General features: G+C 40.9%; 1 protein-coding gene across 3 annotated transcripts in view; it reads right to left on the minus strand.

Moving 5' to 3' along the window:
- Positions 1-271: 271 nt before the first annotated feature.
- The window catches only part of GCNT1 (glucosaminyl (N-acetyl) transferase 1), a 56,290-nt gene continuing 37,032 nt past the window's right edge, over positions 272-19,529 (minus strand). Inside the window, exons 2-4 of one of the 3 annotated variants that reach the window (XM_023737742.1) lie at positions 14,017-14,162; positions 10,354-11,789; positions 272-287 (exon numbers count right to left, since the gene is read on the minus strand). In XM_023737742.1, coding sequence (XP_023593510.1) covers position 287; positions 10,354-11,645 — 1,293 coding nt within the window. In that variant the 5' untranslated portion in view covers positions 11,646-11,789; positions 14,017-14,162 and the 3' untranslated portion in view covers positions 272-286. Of the gene's footprint in view, positions 288-1,611; positions 3,411-9,774; positions 11,790-14,016; positions 14,163-19,529 lie in introns of those variants that run through there. The other 2 variants (XM_004383300.2, XM_023737741.1) reach the window with 2 other exon arrangements.

The following is a 19,529-nucleotide window of genomic DNA, read 5'->3' on the forward strand; positions in this document are numbered from 1 at the left end:
TGAGCCTATCAACTATCTGAAGATGGTGCAGGACCAGGCAAGGTTTCGTTCTGTTGTACGTGAGGTCATCAAAAGTATAGGTTGCGATGAGTTGGAGCCAACTCTGACAGCAACTAACAGCAATGCCCAGGAAACACAAATTCCATGCTGAAAGCACTGATGTAGAATTTACTGGAGATTATGTGGAACGATAAGGTAGAGCAACCAACTTGTCCTGGTTTTAGTGCTCAGAGTCCAGAGTGCCGGGAACCTCCTCAGTCCCTGGCAAAGCAGGATGGTTGGCCACTCTAAATAAAGGAGAAAATCCCATTACACCTTGCACGCAAATCTTTTTCAAAAATCCGTTTAAAATCTCTTCATTGTCCCTCAAGTTCTTCTCCATAGGCTGCAGACCCACACACCTTCCTGATCCCCAACAGAGTCCTTTCTGGTCGCTCCAGTGGGTGTCTCTGCCCCTCACACTCTCTTGCAAAATCCCATCACTTTGCATAATTCACTCAGCAACACAAAAGCCAGCCCACGGGGGCTCAGCCAGCAGTAATTCCCGGTGCTGTCTCAAATTCTTGTGGATGTGGGGGTTCACTTCTTGAGACCATTCATATTCGTGTGTGTGAGGGTCTATTGGAGCCCTGGTAGTGCAGCGGTTAAGAGCTCGTCTGCTAACCAAAAAGCTGACATTCTGAATCCACCAGCTGCTCCGTGGGAACCCTATGGGGCACTTCTACTCTGTCCTATAGGGTTGCTATAAGTCAGAATCAACTCGACGGCTATGGGTATGGGAGGGTCTATTTATCATTACATTAGAGAGACAGTGGTCTAAAACAGTAGTTTCATTAAACAGGGACTGTCCCTGGAAAATGGGGGTTGAATACATATTATGCCCAAACATTTCCCTCTCAAACCTCCTACTCTTCCATCAAAAGTGTTAAGATTGACAAGACTCCTTGAGACTTTCCCCAGTGGCTTCTAGACTCCCCTCTCCCCTTTTCCTCCCACCTTTAAGACCTGTGGCACTTTGGTGGCGCAGTGGTTAAGAGCTCGGCTGCTAACCAAAAGGTGGGCAGATCGAATCCACCAACCGCTCCTTGTAAACCTTATGGGGCACTTCCACTCTATCCTATAGGGTCACTATCAGTCAGAATGAACTCCACAGCAACGGGTTTTTTTGTTTTGTGTTTTTTTTTAAAGACTTTAAGACTGTTAAGGGTCTTGCCCTTGCCACTCGCCATACTTCTGCTCTCACTCTATATGCACCTTTGGGGTGACTTCACTAACACCCATGGATTAATGCTTGTTGTTTCCATCCCGTTTATTTCTCCCCATAATCTGCTTGTTAACAAAACAAAAGCACTACACTCAACTCTGAGCAGGGCCTGGGGAAGGAGCTGAATAGTGATAGAACAGGAGGAGATGAACAGGTCCTAGAAAAACATTAAAAATAAAAGAGATGCCTTTTGTTAGAGATTCATGCCTTTCTTTCAGGGATTTGAACAGGTTCAAATCCCTGCTGAGAATCTGCATTTCCACGCCAAATATACTGAATCAGAATCTTTCTTTGATCCCTTTGTAAACTGAGCCACTAGTAGTGTTAAAGAAAATGCCCCCCCCCCCTTTAAACTTAACTCTTAACCCCTTACAGAAATGAAAAACTCAAGATAAACACAGTTCTGGAAAAAGTTTAAATAATAAGATAAGCCATAGCTAGTCTAGAATGCAGACATGCACACTTAATAAACCAATCCAAGCCGCCTCCTGCAGAGTAAGTGAATGATAAACCAATCATTTTAGATTTCCCCTTTAGGAAATTCCCTAGCAGTTTGTACCATATATAATAAGCTAATCAAAATTGTAACATGCCGAGCTCATCTCTTCAGAGGGGTGCTCCCGGTTTGCCCAACAGTTCTTTGCTCGGTCCAATAAAACCTTTTAACTCTAATTGACTTACTGATCAGATCTTTTCTTTTGACAGTTCTTCACGGTCCTGAAGCTGTTGAGGGGTAAACCTGTTGCCATAGAATCGATTTTGACTCCTAGCGACCCTATAGGACAGAGTAGAACTGCCCTATAGCGTTTCCAAAGAGAAGCTGGTGGATTCGAATCGCTGACTTTTTGGTTAGCAGCTGTAGCTCTTAACCACTACACCACCAGGGCTTCCTGTTGAGGTGTAAGAGGAGATAATACACATAGAGTGCTTAGAATAGGGCCTGCTAAGCAGTAAATGCTCAACAACTGTTAGTGACTGTCTTCATTACTCAAGGAGCTTTAAGGAACGTATTTGAAGGGTATTCTTCTCTAAGGTGGAGGGGCAAGAAAAGCTTCCTCCCATCAAAGAGAAAAATTGATAGCAGATATCTTGCTTTGATTTTGGGGTTTTCTTACTCATGAAACCAAATATTCACTTTAAAGAAATTCCTGACCAAAATAAATCCTGCCAGTGGTTTTTCTCTCACCCGAAGTTGCAGATCATTTCTTTCCTATTCAAAGCGGGCTTCATTTGAATTTCAAAAGATATGGCTGGGTGGAGGGTCAAGAGACTATCTTGTAATCTAATACCAGTTGATTTCAATAAAAGGGCAGGGTTCAATCAATCATGTTAAGATTAAACTGAAAAAAAGAGACACCAAAACCGTTACCATGGAGCTGATTCCGACTGACAGCGACTCTATAGGACAGAGTAGAACTGCCCAGTAGGGTTTCCGAGGAGCAGTTGGTGGATTCAAACTGCCAACCTTTTTGGTTAGCAGCTGAACACTTAACCACTGCACCACCAGGCCTCTATAGATTAGCCAGTGGCTAATCTTCTATATTTCTCCCTCCTCTTTTCTTTATAAGCCTCATTGTACCTAACTTCTTAGAGCCATTTGCTTTTTCTGGAATCAAAATGGTCTCCCTATATGCACACAGAATAACTGCTCAGAATAAAGCTTATGTTCAAATTTTGTTGAGCTTTATTTTTTAACACTCCCCAAACATTTCTCCTTTGAATCAAGTTAAATGAGGAAATTCTAACCAGGCCATGACGTTCACTGAGTCTAATGACAAAGTAAATTATAAGTTCACCGTAAGTTTAAGCCAGTGATTAGTGGTATCCATGTACTGCAGAAATAAACTTTAAAAAAAGCTTTTTTAATTTTTATTTTAAGAAAGCATAAGTTTGTGCTTCTTAGCTAACCTTTTTAAGAAAGCACAGTTTCTGCTACCTAGTAGTTGAGGCTTCAAATAAAATGCACAAAGCTCTCTAGTTAAACAAGATCCTCCTCCTGCGCCAACATGGCTCATCCAAGATACTCCCAGGGTAGGTTGTTCGCCTGGATGCTACTGAAGAGAATGAATATTTTCAAGTCCTCTTGCTGAAACGGAACATCTGCTTTGCATCGGCACGTACTTCAAAGAGCCCAGCCCATCTTCACCTAACAAGCAATTAACATTAAACTGGCTTCAGAAAATGAAATTCCACATATTGATTCTAAGGAGCTAGAGGAAAATGGTTGCCAATTTAAGCATCTCGACAGTGGCCTATCCAAAACCCAAACTGGTTGCTGTCTATTCCCAGTCATAGCGACCCTTATAAGACAGAATAGAATTGCCCTATAGGGTTTCCAAGGCTATAAATCTGTACAGAAGCAGCAGACTGCCACATCTTTCTCCTGCAGAACGGCCGCCAACGCTTCGGTTAGCAACCGAGCACTTCACTGTGCCAGTGGCGCTCCTTTGGTGGCCTATAGGATTTGTTAACTTACCCCTCTACCTCCTACTGAAAAGGTTCTCTCCACTGAGGGTCTACAGTTAGGGCATCTAATAGGGTTACCCAGTTATAAGGCTAGGACATACACTGCTAAGCCCAAAGCTTAAACTAAAACATTTCTGTGGGTGAAAGTGGAGTGGAGAGAAAGCAGGATGCCCTCCCTCCCCCAAATAAAGGCTGGGGGTGGGAAGAATAAGGCTCCCTAAGGCAAACCATATGTGGAAAATGCTGCAAATAAATATTTGGCAAGCAGCAGTTTTATGGAACCGGAAGGAATTGCTCTCAAAATATCAAGATGTGATTTCAGGCAAATTCTGAATGCTCCTTTGTTTAATCTTTTTTTTTTTTTTTAAACATAATTAAGATCACATTATATGTAGTCTTCCACTTTATTTCACTTGTTATAGTTATTTTCCATTGCATTAAACATACTATAAAAAGATCATATTCCATAATACCCCATCACATAAATGTAAAAATACACAATTATTCTTCTATCACTGGATGTCTTTTTACATCTCAGTATTAATAAGGATATGATAATCCGATGAATTTAAACATTGGGCTAGATTTTCTCTGATTATTCCCTTAGGATATTTTCTAAGAAGTAGAATCATTGATCAAAGAATGGGAATGGTTTTAAAGGTTCTTCATGGGGTCAAACTTTTGCTGGTAGGTTTGAATAATACTCCCTGCAGTATGAATTTCTCAACATGGTCTAATAAGTATTGAGGATGAATTAAAAACAAACTTTGCTAATTTGGTATATAAACATTAAATTGTTTTAATTTGGATTTTTTTATTAAATTTCGATTTTTCTTACTAGTCATTTATATTTCTCTTATTTCACCTTTTTTGAATTGTTATATTTTTTGATCATTTTTCTCTTGGCATCTTAATGCGTTTTGAAAATACATTAGCATGAGGTTGAGGAGAAATGAGGAGTTTAAAAGATAAGGGTTTTCTTTTTGGGGTGATGAAAATGTAAAACTGATTGTGGTAATGGTTCTATTAAAAACCGCTGTGCAGTTAAGTGGGTGAATTGTGTGGTATGTGAATCTTTTAAGTTGTTTTAAAAAATGAGCATAAATCATTAAATGTTATTAAGCCTCCCTTGTTCAAAACTCTGTTTGCCTTCTCCTTTCTCATAGTCAGAAGAGACACACTTTAGTTAGATCAGTCTACTCCTATGAAAGTACACGTTAAAAATTAAATCTTTCATAAATAGGTTTATAATGTATAAAGGATACATAAAGCTGTTAAAGACCTGTAGTCAACCAATTTTGCCTCTTTCTACAGTCTGTTTCAACTAAAATGGGACTAAAGAACACCTAGAGGGGTTTAACAGATCAGGTAAGATGAGCTGTAGGAGGTGTGCTCTTGGGGTAAATTCAACAAGCTTCCCTGTCTCAGCAGCTGTGCCCACCCCATACAACACCAAGCAACAGATCCTGTTAGTCTTTGGTCATTGAGCTACTCTCTTCCTTCAGCAGAGGCATGCTGAAGCTAGCATTGCCCTAGAATGCAACTATTGTTGTTGGTTGCAGTCCAGTTGACTGGTGGTGACCCTATGTATAATAACCATTGAATTATGTTCTTCTTAAGTCCCCTGCCTTGGTCCTTTTGCATAATGTTTTATTTTCTACCTTTGCCATACCCTTTTCCATTTAGACATTTCTGCCTTAAGAATTAATCTTCTGATTTTAATCACTAACAAATGACCTTGTTAGTTATAATGTACCACATCAACTACTAAATTTAATGAGTAAAAATATCATGTATTTAACATTTGGTAGCAAATGAAAAAGGAATAATTTGTGAAGCCAAGGCACTGGTTTCTGAATGGCTAATTTTAATGGTGATATGACTGGTTCCAACTGCATTCAGTAATGTCCACGTTTAGAAGAATAAAACTTATACTTTTGCCATGGAATAATGTTGAATTCATTTTATATTTAACATTAAAATGTTTTTACTTTTTCTAAGCAACTGAAAAAGTCGAGTTCAACTGACCCTACAGACAAATGAACCAAAACATGGCTACCTCCCTGCAAAGTAACTACAAAAAATGAATGCACTGATGTTATTTAAGTGAATTGTACTTAAATGAATGACACAAATACATGCTTAGAGGCAAAAATGCTCCCCATTTTCAAGCCTGGGCAGCTATTTCCTGTGGTCCAGGAAGAGTCTGGGTAATTCATTTTTGTTCACCCGTGTCCTTTACTACTATGTTAGCCTTGATACAATACTTCATTAGCTAGAATCCTTTCATCGTAGCTTTGCAATTTACGTGTCTAAGGATTTCTAATTTTTTGTATGACTTCTAATAATTTCCTATAAAAGACCTTAAATGACAGTTAAAAAAAAATTAGTGTTTAATAACTGACATAATGTAACTTAAATAACTTGTGTGTAACTTGTGTTTTGGTTTTCCTGAATATACCATCAGCTTTCTTTGGAAACTATCCTTCTGATTTCTTCAAATTGCTTTTCAGAATAACTTAAAACAAATTTATTAGTTTCAAGTTATTCTGAAAAGTTTAAAAATGAAATACTTTTAGTTCCGATGAACACATCCCTAGAACAGGCATTACCTGTAGGGTAGTGTTCAGACACATTTCAACAAGTACCCTACTGGAAAGATATGCCATCACAGCTGCATAAAAGAAGGCGGGTTCACAGTGTTAGTGTGGGGCTGAGGAAATGGACTCTGAATATCCTATTTTCATACCTACGGTGAAGAAAAAAATCCCTTGAAACCTTAAATTTAAATGTAAATGAGATGCAGTCACACTACAATAAAGCAAGAGGGTTGTGATAAATGCTATCTTTGGATAGTTCTAAAACTAATTTTCAATTCTGGTAAATTCAAAAATACATAAAACTTAACCACAAATGAGGCAGGAGGTTAACAACCTTTGATTATGTGTACGGGGTCCACAGGTGTTCACTGTACCACTGTTTTAACTTTGCTGTAGATTGGAAAGCGTTCAAAATAAACAAATGAAAAAAGTTCTATAAAACAAGACACCAAGAATAGTTAAAAAAAAGCCATGCACACATACATACGTTTCACTGAACGTCTTTGGTCTTAGCGTAAAAGAAATTGCTTTACCTTTTAGGTAATACCTTTCTGCTAAAAAAGAGCATGGCAGGAATATTTGACATGCCTTAAAAGAAAAAATTAGTTAAAAAGCCAAGAGACAGAATATTATGTATCTAATGCCCTCATCAACTTTCTCTCTTTAGTTTTCAAAGCAAAATGGGCGTTCCCTCTTGGTTCAACACTGGCTACCATGCTGATATGCAAAAACACAGCAATCTACTGACTTGCACGCCTACATATGATGATCAAGGTTCAAAAAATCACATGAAATTTTCACTGAGTGTGGTCAGTATAGTCAAACTCAATAAAATGATGTTTTTCATCTTTAGAAATTAAAGATGTTTTCTCAAATGAATGCCCGAAACCGGTATTACGAATTTCTCATGTACTCTTTAAGTTTGCTATGTTTTAAAAACAAAGTACATGGCTTTGAATATTACTAAAAGTCTAATGGTAAATGTTAACCACCACCTGTCTATCGGTTTGTCGTACTGTAGTGGCTTGTGTGTTTCTATGATGCTGGAAGCTATGCCACCAGTATTTCAAATACCAGCATGGTCACCCATGGTAGATAGGTTTCAGCAGAGCTTCCAGACTAAGACAGATTCGGGAGAAAAGCCTGACAATCTACTTTCAAAATTAGTCAATGAAAACCTTATGGATTACAACTGAACATTGACTCCCCGGCTCTGGACACGTCATCTATTAAGGGATCAACTGCTGCAAGAGGGCATCATGTGCACAGAAGTTTAGGGCCAGCGAGGACAAGGAAGACCTTTGGTGAGATGGATTAGCACAACACTCACTACAGTGGACTTGAACATGTTGGCAATCATGAGGATGACAGAGGACTGGCAACGTTTCCTTCTGTTGTACAGAGCCAACTCAAAGACAGCTATCTATCTGAATGATAAAGCTTCACATCTTCTGTTAGATCTTTGGCTGCAGAGTGTCAGTTTATCAAACTGACTTTGAGACATGGCACAGCATGATAGCAACCCCAAATTAGCTGTCTTTTGGTGAAAATGGAGAGTGTATGCTATAAATAATAACAATATCCAAGCAATCTGTTCCAAATCTTAAATTCCCTTTAGGATTCTCAAGCCTTCAAGTATGCCATGTGGAATAAAAGCGCCATTCTTCCCCTCTTTATAGAAGGTTATGATACATGAGGAAAATCACAACCAACAGGCTAAGGAACTATGCAGGTAACGTGAAGCAGGAACAGCAGAGATCAGTTCTTTTCCAGTGGAGGCACAGGTGACATTAGGAAACCTTGACCCTGGAAGGCTGGACACAAAGCGATTCAACAACCAACCTTCATTTCTGGAGATAGTGCCAATTGCTAGTTTTTGAAAATCATGGGGAAAAAAAAAAAAACCAAAAAAACCAAAAACCCATTGCCATCGAGTCAGTTCCGACTCACAGAGACACTATGGGACAGAGAATCGTCCCATGGGGTTTCTAGGTCTGTAATCTTTACGGAAACTGACTGCCATATCTTTCTCCTGTGGAGAGGCTAGTGGGTTCAAACCGCTGACCGTTCAGTTAGCAGCCAGGCGCTTAACCACGGCACCACCAGGGCTCATTTTAAAAATCATGGCCTTCAGAAACTGGCTAAATGTGACAACTCCTCCTCCCCTTCTCCCAAGGCTATCTTATCCTTTCTTTTTTCTCTGTACTAGCTACTGGCAATCAAGTCACATTAGAGTACTGAGAAGGCAGTATAGGGTCCTATCAAAGTTAGGAGCCCTGGTGGCACAGTGGTTAAGAGCTTGGCTGCTAACCAAAAGCATGGCAGTTTGAAACCACCAGCCGCTCCTTGGAAACCCTACAGGGCAGTTCTACTCTGTTCTATAGGTTCGCTATGAGTTGGAATTGACTCGACAGCAACAGGTTTTCTTTACCCAGTTTGACAGCAGAGTTTGGACAGCAGAATGGAGGGAGGAGCAGGCAGATAAATATATGGAAAAATTTTCCTGAGTTACCTCTTCAAGAAACTATAATAGAAAGATATTTTAACTTTTCTGATAACCTAAGATGATTTATAGGATTAACTAAACCAGAAATTACCTTGAAAAAAAAAGTGTAGTTACAAGCAAAAATTAGTCAGAAATAGTAATGTTAAATCAAGCACATTAAGCTCCCTGAGATGACATACACCCACTCCTCACGACATGCTTAAGCTCCAAAGACCAGGTCATTATGCAAAAATCAGCATTATGTGAAAATGGAGGATGACCACAACAGATCACAAAATGGAAGATGACTACATCATTACACAACTGCCAAATTACATCATTACATAACTGCTAAACCACTGAGAATCATGATCAAGTTGACACATAACCTTAGCCATCACAGCGAGCGTTACTCTCACCTCATGCCTCAGCATTTGCTACCGCCAGACACACGTTGTTAATGTGCAAAATAGTTGGATGGTACATTTTTTACTATTGTCATGAATTCGAAATGTTGGATAAGGAAGATATTTGATAAGTGAGGAGTAGGTGTACTACACAGTGCAGTGTGACAACAGAAAGTAAATTATTCAGAAGGATCATTGAGGTCAAATCAAATTTCTATTTCAACAAATCTAACAGACAAAACATATAACAAACAAAAGCTGGACATGAATAAGGAAGACCAAAGAACTGATGCCTTTGAATTATGGTGCTGGTGAAGAATACTGAATACACCATGGAATGTCAAGAAGAATGAACAAATCTGTCTTGCAAGAAGTACAGTCAGAATGCTCCTTAGAAGCGAGGATGGCAAGACTTTGTCTCATGTACTTTGGACACATTATCAGGAGGGACCAGTCCCTAGAGAAGAACATGCTTGGTAAAGTAGAGAGTCAGTGAAAAAGAGTAAGACCCTCAAGGAGATGGATTGACACAGTGGCTGCAACAATGGGCTCAAACACAGTAACGATTGTGAGGATAGTGAAGGACTGGGCAGTGTTTCATTCTGTTGTACACAGAGTCGCTATGAGTCGGAACTGACTCGACAGCACCTAACAACAACATACAAAATAAATTACATCTTTATGACCGGTTGTTGCTACAAATTTATTCAAATCAGGAAAATCATACCAAAATAATTTTGGCACAGGTTGATTCTTTTCCTTTTGTTAAGCATTTCCGATTCAACTCCCTGAGCTCTTTTAGCAGTTTTGCACCTCTCCTCTCCCACATTTGCTGCCTCTTCTGGCCTTGCTGCTACCCCTGCCCCTCCATTCACAAAGTATGAAAACGACAAAAACTACCCATTTTCCTCCATCAAAATCTTGGCTCCCAATCTCCCCTCACTTTAACTCTGGTGGAGATTTAATGCTATAACCTTTCTTCCACACTCTCCTCTGCCAAAAACATGGAGATTCTCTGGACATAAAGACTTAGCAGAATCCCTGCCCGCAAAAGTTCCCTACACAGCTTTTCTGATGCAGAAAAGTCAGACGAGGTTCATTTTGTGCACCCTTATTTCTAAAGTTGCCTACCACTGTAAGTGTTTTACGGGCTCCAGAGCTTTATGCCTCAGGTGCTCATCCAAACACTGGATGGCAAAGGGGTCGACATCCATGTCAAACTTGTTGGCAAACAAGTGGTGCTTGTGCAGCATCCAGTTCAAGTCCCCGGCCCCGAAAACGCAGACGGAGCGCACGTGGACACCACTGCAGGGCGGGTAGGGGGCGCCCTTGGAAACATCGCCTTCATAGTAGTACCATTTGACAAATCTTGCCACCGCCTGCATGTCAGACATGTCGTACTTATGGCTTGAGGAGAATGCGCCAGGGACTTCAGCGATCCTTTGAATGGTGGCCCAGAGATATTCATCAGGGCTGTAGGTGTCTTTTGCCCACTCTATAAAGTTTTGGATTTTTTCATTCTCTAGCACGTAACCCACGTATTTCCGACTGACCACAAAATAGGCACTGCCTGAAAACACAGGTGTTTCAAGAGGAGGAGGCACTTTGTCTGCCCCCGTGTTTGTTAGCTTCCCATTAATGACTTCGTAACGCTTTTTCCACCTTTCTGCTTTGTGGGCTGGCATTTTCTCAGTTTCGAGGCTGTTTTCACCCATTAATGACTTGAGCTGCCTGACAATTTCCAGGTTGGTTTTAATAGGAAAATCCATACCACAAAGATTTATCAAGTACTTCCAGTCTGCACTCATTCTGTAGAGGTCCTTCATGCAGTTGAGGTCTGCCTGGACACGGCTCCATGAAGCATAGACCACACGCTCCAGCTGGCTGGCCACGAAGACGTTACTGAAGCAGGACGCGATGCCCATCACTGCATCTAAAAAGGAATCCTCAGATTTTTTGTCCACGTGAATGCAATAGAAATTCTGAGGCATGTAGATGGCCCTCAGGAGCCTGTCGAGCATTTCAATTTTGTGGTGAACTACTATAGAATATGCAATTGGAAACTCCACCTCTTCTTTGCTAAGGGGTTCTACGATATATTTGCGCCTCTTGATGAAAGACCTACAATCACTGGTCATGTTTATATAGTCGTAGGTTGTCCACCGAGGACGGTTTCTGAATTTTACTGTTAGCATCTTGAGCTTTACCTTTCGGATTTCATCTACGTCACCCTGTAAAACTTTGGTACAATTAACATCACTACTAGGATTCTCTTCGATCAGTTCCAAGTGACCGATGCTTACAAATTCGGTCTTCTGATGAATTATTAAAACAGAGAAGGCGACTAGGGAAAAAATGACAACCACGAAGTAGCATTTAGTGGGATAAGGAAACAGTCTCCTCCGTAGCAACCTCCTCAGCATTGCCAACAATGGTCGGGGCCTGTGCCTCGTAAAGGGCGGTCTCCTAGGCTTTGGACACCACCGGTCTTCTCTTGTTCGTGGACCTGAGAGCTGTCACTTTGCATTTATCATAGGTTCAAAGACATTTTGAAATGGAGGACAGTACTGAAAGAAAAATAGAAATGAAATATGTCAACACAAAATTTTCTACTACACCTTCTCAAGGCTCAAGTGTCCTCTTTGCTGTGAGATCATATTCTGAAAGTCAGATGTTTAAAACAAAGTGGATCAATAGGAGAAAAAGGGGTAGTGTGATAGGAAACTCACAGTCTCTAACATTTATATGCTTGTTTCAACAACAAAAAAGTGAGTTGTATGGGTAAATTAGAATATGCTATAATAAAAATTTTACTTGTTAGGTATGTACCAAAAATCCGTTGCTGTCAAGTTGATTCCAACTCATAGCGACCCTACAGGACAGAGTAGAACTGCCCCACGGAGTTTCCAAGGTTGAAATCTTTTACAGAAGCAGACTGCCACATCTTTCTCCTGCAAAGCAGCTGGTGGGTTTGAACTACCTACTTTTTGGTTAGCAGCCAAGCCCTATAATCCCTGCACCACCAGGGCTCCTTGTTAGGTATGTAGAGGTGTAAAAAACAATTGAAGACCTAAGCTACAATGATAGAAGTGTCCATAGTTAGTAGTTTTTTGATGCTGCACCAATTCTAAGAATTAGCACCTGTTACGAACTGTGTCCCCCAAAAATGTGTGTCAACTTGGCTACGCCATGATTCCCAGTATTGTGTGACTGTCCCTCATTTTGTCATCGGATGTGATTTTCCTATGTGTTGTAAATCCTACCTCTATGATGTTAATGAGGCAGGATTAGAAGCAGTTACGTTAATGAGGCAGGACTCAATCTACAAGATTAGGTTGTGTCTTAAATCAATCTCTTTTGAAATAAAAAAGAGACTCAGCAGAGACGGGGGACCTCATGCCACCAAGCAGGAAGAGCCAGGAATGCGCACGTCCTTTGGACCTGAGTTCCCTGCACTGAGAAGCTCTCAGACCAGGGGAAGGCTGATGAGCCAATAGAGAGAGAAAGCCTCCCCTGGCCCTGGCACCTTGAATTTGGACTTCTAGCCTCCTAGACTGTGAGAGAATAAATTTCTCTTTGTTAAAGCCATCCACTTGTGGTATTTCTGTTATAGCAGCACTAAATAACTAAGACAGCACCCTTTGGCTTGGTGGTGCACTGGTTGAAGCAACAGGCTGCTAATTGAAAGGTTGGCAGTTTGAACCCACCAGCCACTCACTCTGTGGGAGAAAGATGTGGCAGTCTGCTTCCATAAAGATTTACACCCTTGGAAACCTTATCAGGCAATTCTACCCTGTCCTACAGGGTTGCTATGAGTTGGAATCGCTCGACAACAATGGGTTTGGTTTTTTGCTTTCGCCTTGAAGTAAGGAGCTTTAGTGGCACAGTGGTTAAGCGCTTGACTACTAACTGAAAGGTCAGCGGTTTGAACCCACCAGCCGCTCCAAGGAAGAAAGATGTGGCAGTCTGCTTCTGTAAAGATTACAGCCTTCGGAACCTTATGGGGCAGTTCTACTGTCCTACAGGGTTGCTGTGAGTTGAACTCAGCTCAGTCGCAATGGGTGGTCATGCCTTGAAGTCGTTACTAATTCTGATTCCTCCTGATAGATGCATTAATGCCCATCACCTGGCTCAGCAGTCCTGAGGATTAGATGACATCATATTCATTCTACTCTGGGCTGATTTAGGATTAGGGAAACACTTTGGGAGAAATTCACAAACGGCTACGACCTCTAGATTCTTTTGGGGAAGGGACAGGTCAAATGAATTTTCAAACTAGACTGAAAAGGCTTGACTGAAACCAGGCCAGACCTGGGACGAAGCTGAGTTCAGTTCCATGCCAGGCACTACAGAAACGTAAAACATACATAATCTACAACAGCCTGCCAGTTTCGCATTGGTTATAAGATGTAATCATTATTAAGCCATGCAAAAAAACGACAGTCATATGCAACCTGTAATTTGTGACACACCTTATGTCTATATTCAAATTCCGGGAACTCAACCCACTTTTACTCTGTAAAATGTTTAAAAACATTCAAATACTGCTTTGTTTTAAAAAATCACTTTTGTAATTTGGCAACTGGTTCTGTAACTAGTAAGTGTTGCTCTACAAAGGAAGTCAATTGTCTCCACATCAAATTTTTAGAGATTTTAAACTAGTTTTTGGTACCACAATTAATAGTGGAACTTTTAAATGTTTCATTAAGAAGTTGTGAATATTAATAATTAAGTAATAATAATTGAACATGATTAGTATAGAATTATGTTAAGAAAAGTACTTGAAGCTTTTACCAGTTAGGATGAAGGCAAGTCTGGCTCATTTAGTCTTGATTCCAGGTAACGTCTTGTGACCACTTAGAGCGTACCTCATGTGATCAAGTTTCTTAAATATACTAGGCATCCAGTGATCGTGAGTCCCATGAGGCTTTTTTAAAAATCTGTGAAATGAAAATGGAAATGTGTGAAAGGAATGTATATGCATCCATGAGTATACACACACTCAGCAAGTACATGGGTGAACTAATCTTATATACTTATTTATTTCTCAGAATTATACCTCATTCACTTTTTTCTCTTTTAAAATTCCTCCTGTCTAGTCTTACTTTTCTAATTCTGTGTTTGTGGACTGATAAAGGTTTGAAAGACAATTCCCTGAAATTCAGGTCATTTGGGCTTTTTGAAAGAAAACTCTAGTGGCATTTCCCAAAGTGTATGCCAAAGAATGGTCCAATATGATCAGGAAATCTGACATACCCTATCCCGACTCTGAAGATGCCCAGAGCTCACCAGCATATTAAAGTCAATCCTCCAGTTGAAACAGCTGTTCATCTCACTGTTGCCCAACTATTTTGATAACCCACTCCTCCACTCTCTATTAGAAATCAAACATCGAGAGATGTTGTTAAAGTGACATCAATCAAGAACAACAAAACACTGATGAATGTGAAACAAAATATCAGCACACTAAACAAATTTAGCAGTTTGAGCCAAAATAAATGAAATCGAGAAAAGTCAGTGAAACCAAAAGCTGGTTCTTTGAGATCAACAAAATTGACAAACTTTTAGCTAAACTGACCAAATAAAAAAGAGAAAACTCAGGATTACTAAAATCAGGACTGAAAGAGGGGACATTACTACCGCTCTTAAGAAACAAAGGACTATAGGGAACACTATGGAAAGGTGTATGACCACAAATTGATAATTTAAATAAAATGGACCAATTCCTAAAAAGACAAACTACAGACACTGACTGAAGATGAAACAGAAAAGCTGAAGAGATCTTCTTCACACGAAAGAAGTCCAGGCCCAGATTGGCTTTATGGGTTAATTCTACCAAACGTTAAATAATTTAACACCAATCCTTTATTAACTCTTCCAAAAATTAGAATTCTATGAGGCCAGTATTGCTCTGATACCAAAACCAGACAAAGATATCACCAGAAAAATATCCCTTATGAATACAGATGCAAAAATCCTAAACAAATTCCAGCAAACTGAATTAACAGCATAAACACACACACACACACACACACACACACACACACACACACACACACACACACACACACACACCCATGATGACTAAGTGGGATTTATCCCAGGAATGCAAAGTTGGTGTAACATGCAAAAGTCAAATCAATTTAACATTTTAATGGAATAAAGGAGCCCTGGTGGCACAGTGGTTGAGTGCTCAGCTGCTAACCAAAAGGTCGGCGGTTCGAACCCATCAGCCGCTCTGTGGGAGAAAGATGTGGCAGTCTGCTTCTGTAAAGATTTACAACGCTGGAAATCCTATGGAGCAGCTCTACTCTGCTCTACTGGGTTGCTAGGAGTCAGAATCAACTCAACAGCAACAGGTTTGGTTTGGTTTTTTTAAAAGAGTAACGGAAAAAACTAATCACATAACCATCTCAACAGATCAGGAACAGAACTTTCTCAATCTGATGAACAGCATCTGCAGAAAGCCAACAGCTAACATCATACTTAATGGTGAAAGACAGGATGCCTTCCCTGTAAGATGAAGAACAAAACATGAATATAGCCTCTCTCACCATTTCTACTCAACATTGCACTCCAGGTTGTAGTCAGGGCAACCAGACAAGAAAAGGAAATAAATGCACCCAGATTGCAAAGGATGTAAAATGATCTTCATTCAAGACGAACTGAACTTATAAAATATTAGAAACCCAGTAACAAAAATGTGGCACAGCAGCAGAGGTTAGCACTGGTGGGCTCAATTTTCCTTCCCCTTCAGATTTCACAAAGGACGAAGATTCCTTGAGGAGACTGGATGGGAATAGTCAGTTGAGGCCAGAAACAAAACAGTAAGAACCATTCCCCATAATAAATACTCATAAATTCCAAGAGAGCAAGAAGAACACAAGGCCTAAACACAGACTAAAGGAGCCCTGGTGGTACAGTGGTTAAGCACTAAGCTGCTAACCGAAAGGTCAGCAGTTTGAATCTACCAGCCACTCCACAGGAGAAAGATGTGGCAGTCTGCTTCCATAAAGATTACAGCCTCGGAAACCTTATGTAGCAGTTTTATTCTGTCTTATAGGGTTGCTATTATTCAGAATTGACTCGACAGTATCAGGTTTGGGTTTCTGGTTTTAAACACAGACTAAGACTTGCTCATCCAGGGCTTTTTTTTTTTTTTTTTTAAAAAAAAACAAAAAACATTGCCATGGAGCCACTGCCCACTGCCAACTCATAGTGACCCTGCAGGACAGAGTAGAACTGTCCCATAGGGTTTCTGACGCTGTAAATCCTTACAGAAGCAGACTGCCACATCTTTCTCCTGCAGAGAGGCAGGTGGGTTGGAACCGCTGACCTTTCAGTTAGCAGCCAAGTACTTTACCACTGTGCTACCAGGACTCCTATCCAGGGCTTATAAGACCTGGCAACTATGCTGAAGAAGGCCCCCCCGTTGGAAGACTGATGCCTTTCCTTCAAGAGAAGACTTCTTTGTGGATACCATTATGAATATTTTTTACTAGAAAACACAGTATAAGAAACGGCAGAAGAAAATAATTTCACCACATGAAGAAATGAGGTAAAACCAAATTCCTGAAAGTAGTAGTTCTAAATATGTGGCTTTTGAAAATTAAAATAAAGCAGCCCATTGTTGCCATGGAGTGGATTCCAACTCATGGTGAACCCATGTGTTTGTTTTACAAAGTAGAACTGCTCCATAGGGCTTTCTTGGCTGTAATCTTTGCAGAAGCATATAGTCAGGCCTTTCTTCTGCAGTACTGCTGGGTGGGTTCGAACCACCAACCTTTAAGTTAGCAGCTGATCACAAACTGCTTGTGAGGACCTTAAATCAAGCAGCACAGAATACTAAATTCTACAAATACTGAAGAAAATTCTAATCCAGTAATAAGGAGAAGGGAGCTAGTAGAAGAAGGGAAGGAGACAAACAATAGAATTTCTCTGAGGTAACAAGACTAGTTACTAGAAGTGTTTCAACATAACTGAATAACCACAACAGGTCAGGTTTAGGGTGCAGTGGAATACTTAATGGAGTGGGATGATAAAATGACCTTGGGGGAATGTGAGAGGAGGCAACAAGTAAAATTTGAAAAGCAGATGGATGAGGGGTAACTGATTAAGCAGACCCAAGAATCCTAGGCTGACAGTATGAAAAGAACCAACTTTAGCTGCACTGCAAAATCCTAAAAAGGCTCAGGAATGTGGTACAGGTATGTATGAAGGGAGGCTGGCAGCAGTGGGGGAGGCATAGTGTTTTAAAAATAAACAAAAAAAAACAAGAGGACTGATTGGAAGCCATTTACAAAGCAGTCGGGATCTCTATCCTGACCCTGGCAAACACTCACGATTTAGGCTCTGCAGAGGTTCTCCACATTGGAGCCAACAGGCATAATGGAATGGAAGGTGCCGTCTACAAACCTAAGTGAACCCAGGAGCCCCTGGGTGGTACAAATGGTTAACGTGCTTGGCTGCTAACTAAAAGTTGGAGGTTCCAGAAGAACTAGATGGTGCCCGGCTACCACCAATGACCGCTGTGACTGGGAACACGGCAGAGTCCCTGATGGAGCAGGAGAAAAGTGGGGTACAGAGCTCAAATTCTAGTAAAAAGACCAGACTTAATGGTCTGAGACTGGAGGAACCCCAGAAGGCTTGGTCCCCGGACTCTCTGACAACCTAGAACTAAAACCATTCCAGAGGCCAACTCTTCAGACAAAGATTAGACTGGACTATGGGACACAAAATAACTCGTGAAATGTGCTTCTTAGCTCAAGTAGATACACAAGACTAAATGGGCAGCTCCTGTCTGGAGGTGAGATGAGAAGGCAGAGAGGGTCAGGAGCTGGTTGAATGGACCTGGGAAATCAGGGGTGGAAAGGAGGAGTGTGCTGTCATAGCATAGGGAGAGCAATTAGGGTCACATAACAATGTATGTATAAATTTTTGTATGGGAGACTAACTTGAACTGTAAACTTTCACTTAAAGTACAATTAAAAAAAAAAAGTTGGAGGTTCAAGTCCACCCAGAGGTGCCTTAGAAGAAAGGCCTGGCAATCCTATGAAAAATCAGCCACTGAAAACCCTATGGAGCACAGCTGTACTCTGACACACATGAGGTCACTGTCTTAGTCATCTAGTGCTGCTCCAACAGAAATACCACAAGTGGATGGCTTTAACAAAGAGAAGTTTATTTCTTCACAGTCCAGTAGGCTACAAGTCCAAATTCAGGGTGTCAGCTCCAGGGGAACACTTTCTCTGTTGGCTCTGCAGGAAGGTCCATGTCATCAGTCTTTCTTTGGTCTGGGAGCTTCTCTGTGCAGGAACCTCAGATCCAAAGGATGCGCTCTGCTCCCACCTCTGCTTTCTTGGTGGTATGAGGTTCCCATGTGTCTCTGCTCACTTCTCTCTTTTTTATTTCAAAAGAGATTGCATTAAGACACTGATCTTGTCAACCTCATCACAGTGATAGAATTTACAACACATGAGGAGATCACGTATAATCTCATCATAGTGGTAGAGTTTACAACACATAAGGACATCACATCAGATAACACAATCATACAATACTAAGAATCATGACCTAGCCAAGTTGCTACACACATTTTCTGGGGGACACAATTCAATCCATGACAGTCGCCATGAGTCGAGGTCTACTTAACAGCAACCGGTAAGTAAACCCAAACACAATGAATAATAAGATCTGCCTCCCCCATCCCCAGTCTGCTTATCGCCCCTACCAACTCCCAGAACTCTGGGAATCAAGCCTTTACCCTCCAGGCATGAGTTTATTTACTGGGGAATCCAACAAGGCCAAGACTATAAATATGCTGTTCATCTTGGGAGTTCCCCAAAAGTACAAAGGAAACAGACTGTGTAGGAAGAAAACTATCAATATCCCCAGAGAAATAAGAAAAGATACTGCATTCATTTAAAAAAAAAAAAAAAAAAAGGCAGCAAATTACATCTCCTAAAGATAGCCAGAACAATACCGTTACCAGTCCTCCAGATCTCGCTCGGTAGGACACTAAGACAGAGTTAGGCAAAAGCGAAAAAAGGAAAGTACTTGTTCGGCCCAGCAAAGAATCGCACCTAAATCTGCCTGGCCAAGATGACGCCTCGATTAGCAGCCACAGGGGTTTTATGGGGGAGGAAAGTCAGTAAGCGTGGACTTCAGGACGTGTTCAGGGGCGTGGTCCATCAAGATTGGTGGACAGCTCCTGTGACGATACCCATGTCACAGAGTGGGCGCAGTCGCACTGGGGCCGTGACGTAGAGAAAATGGCGGCTTAGCGCCTCCCATCCGCCGTCCAGCGG

Source organism: Trichechus manatus, unplaced genomic scaffold, assembly GCF_000243295.1.
Source record: "Trichechus manatus latirostris isolate Lorelei unplaced genomic scaffold, TriManLat1.0 scaffold00107, whole genome shotgun sequence".
Taxonomy (NCBI): domain Eukaryota; kingdom Metazoa; phylum Chordata; class Mammalia; order Sirenia; family Trichechidae; genus Trichechus; species Trichechus manatus.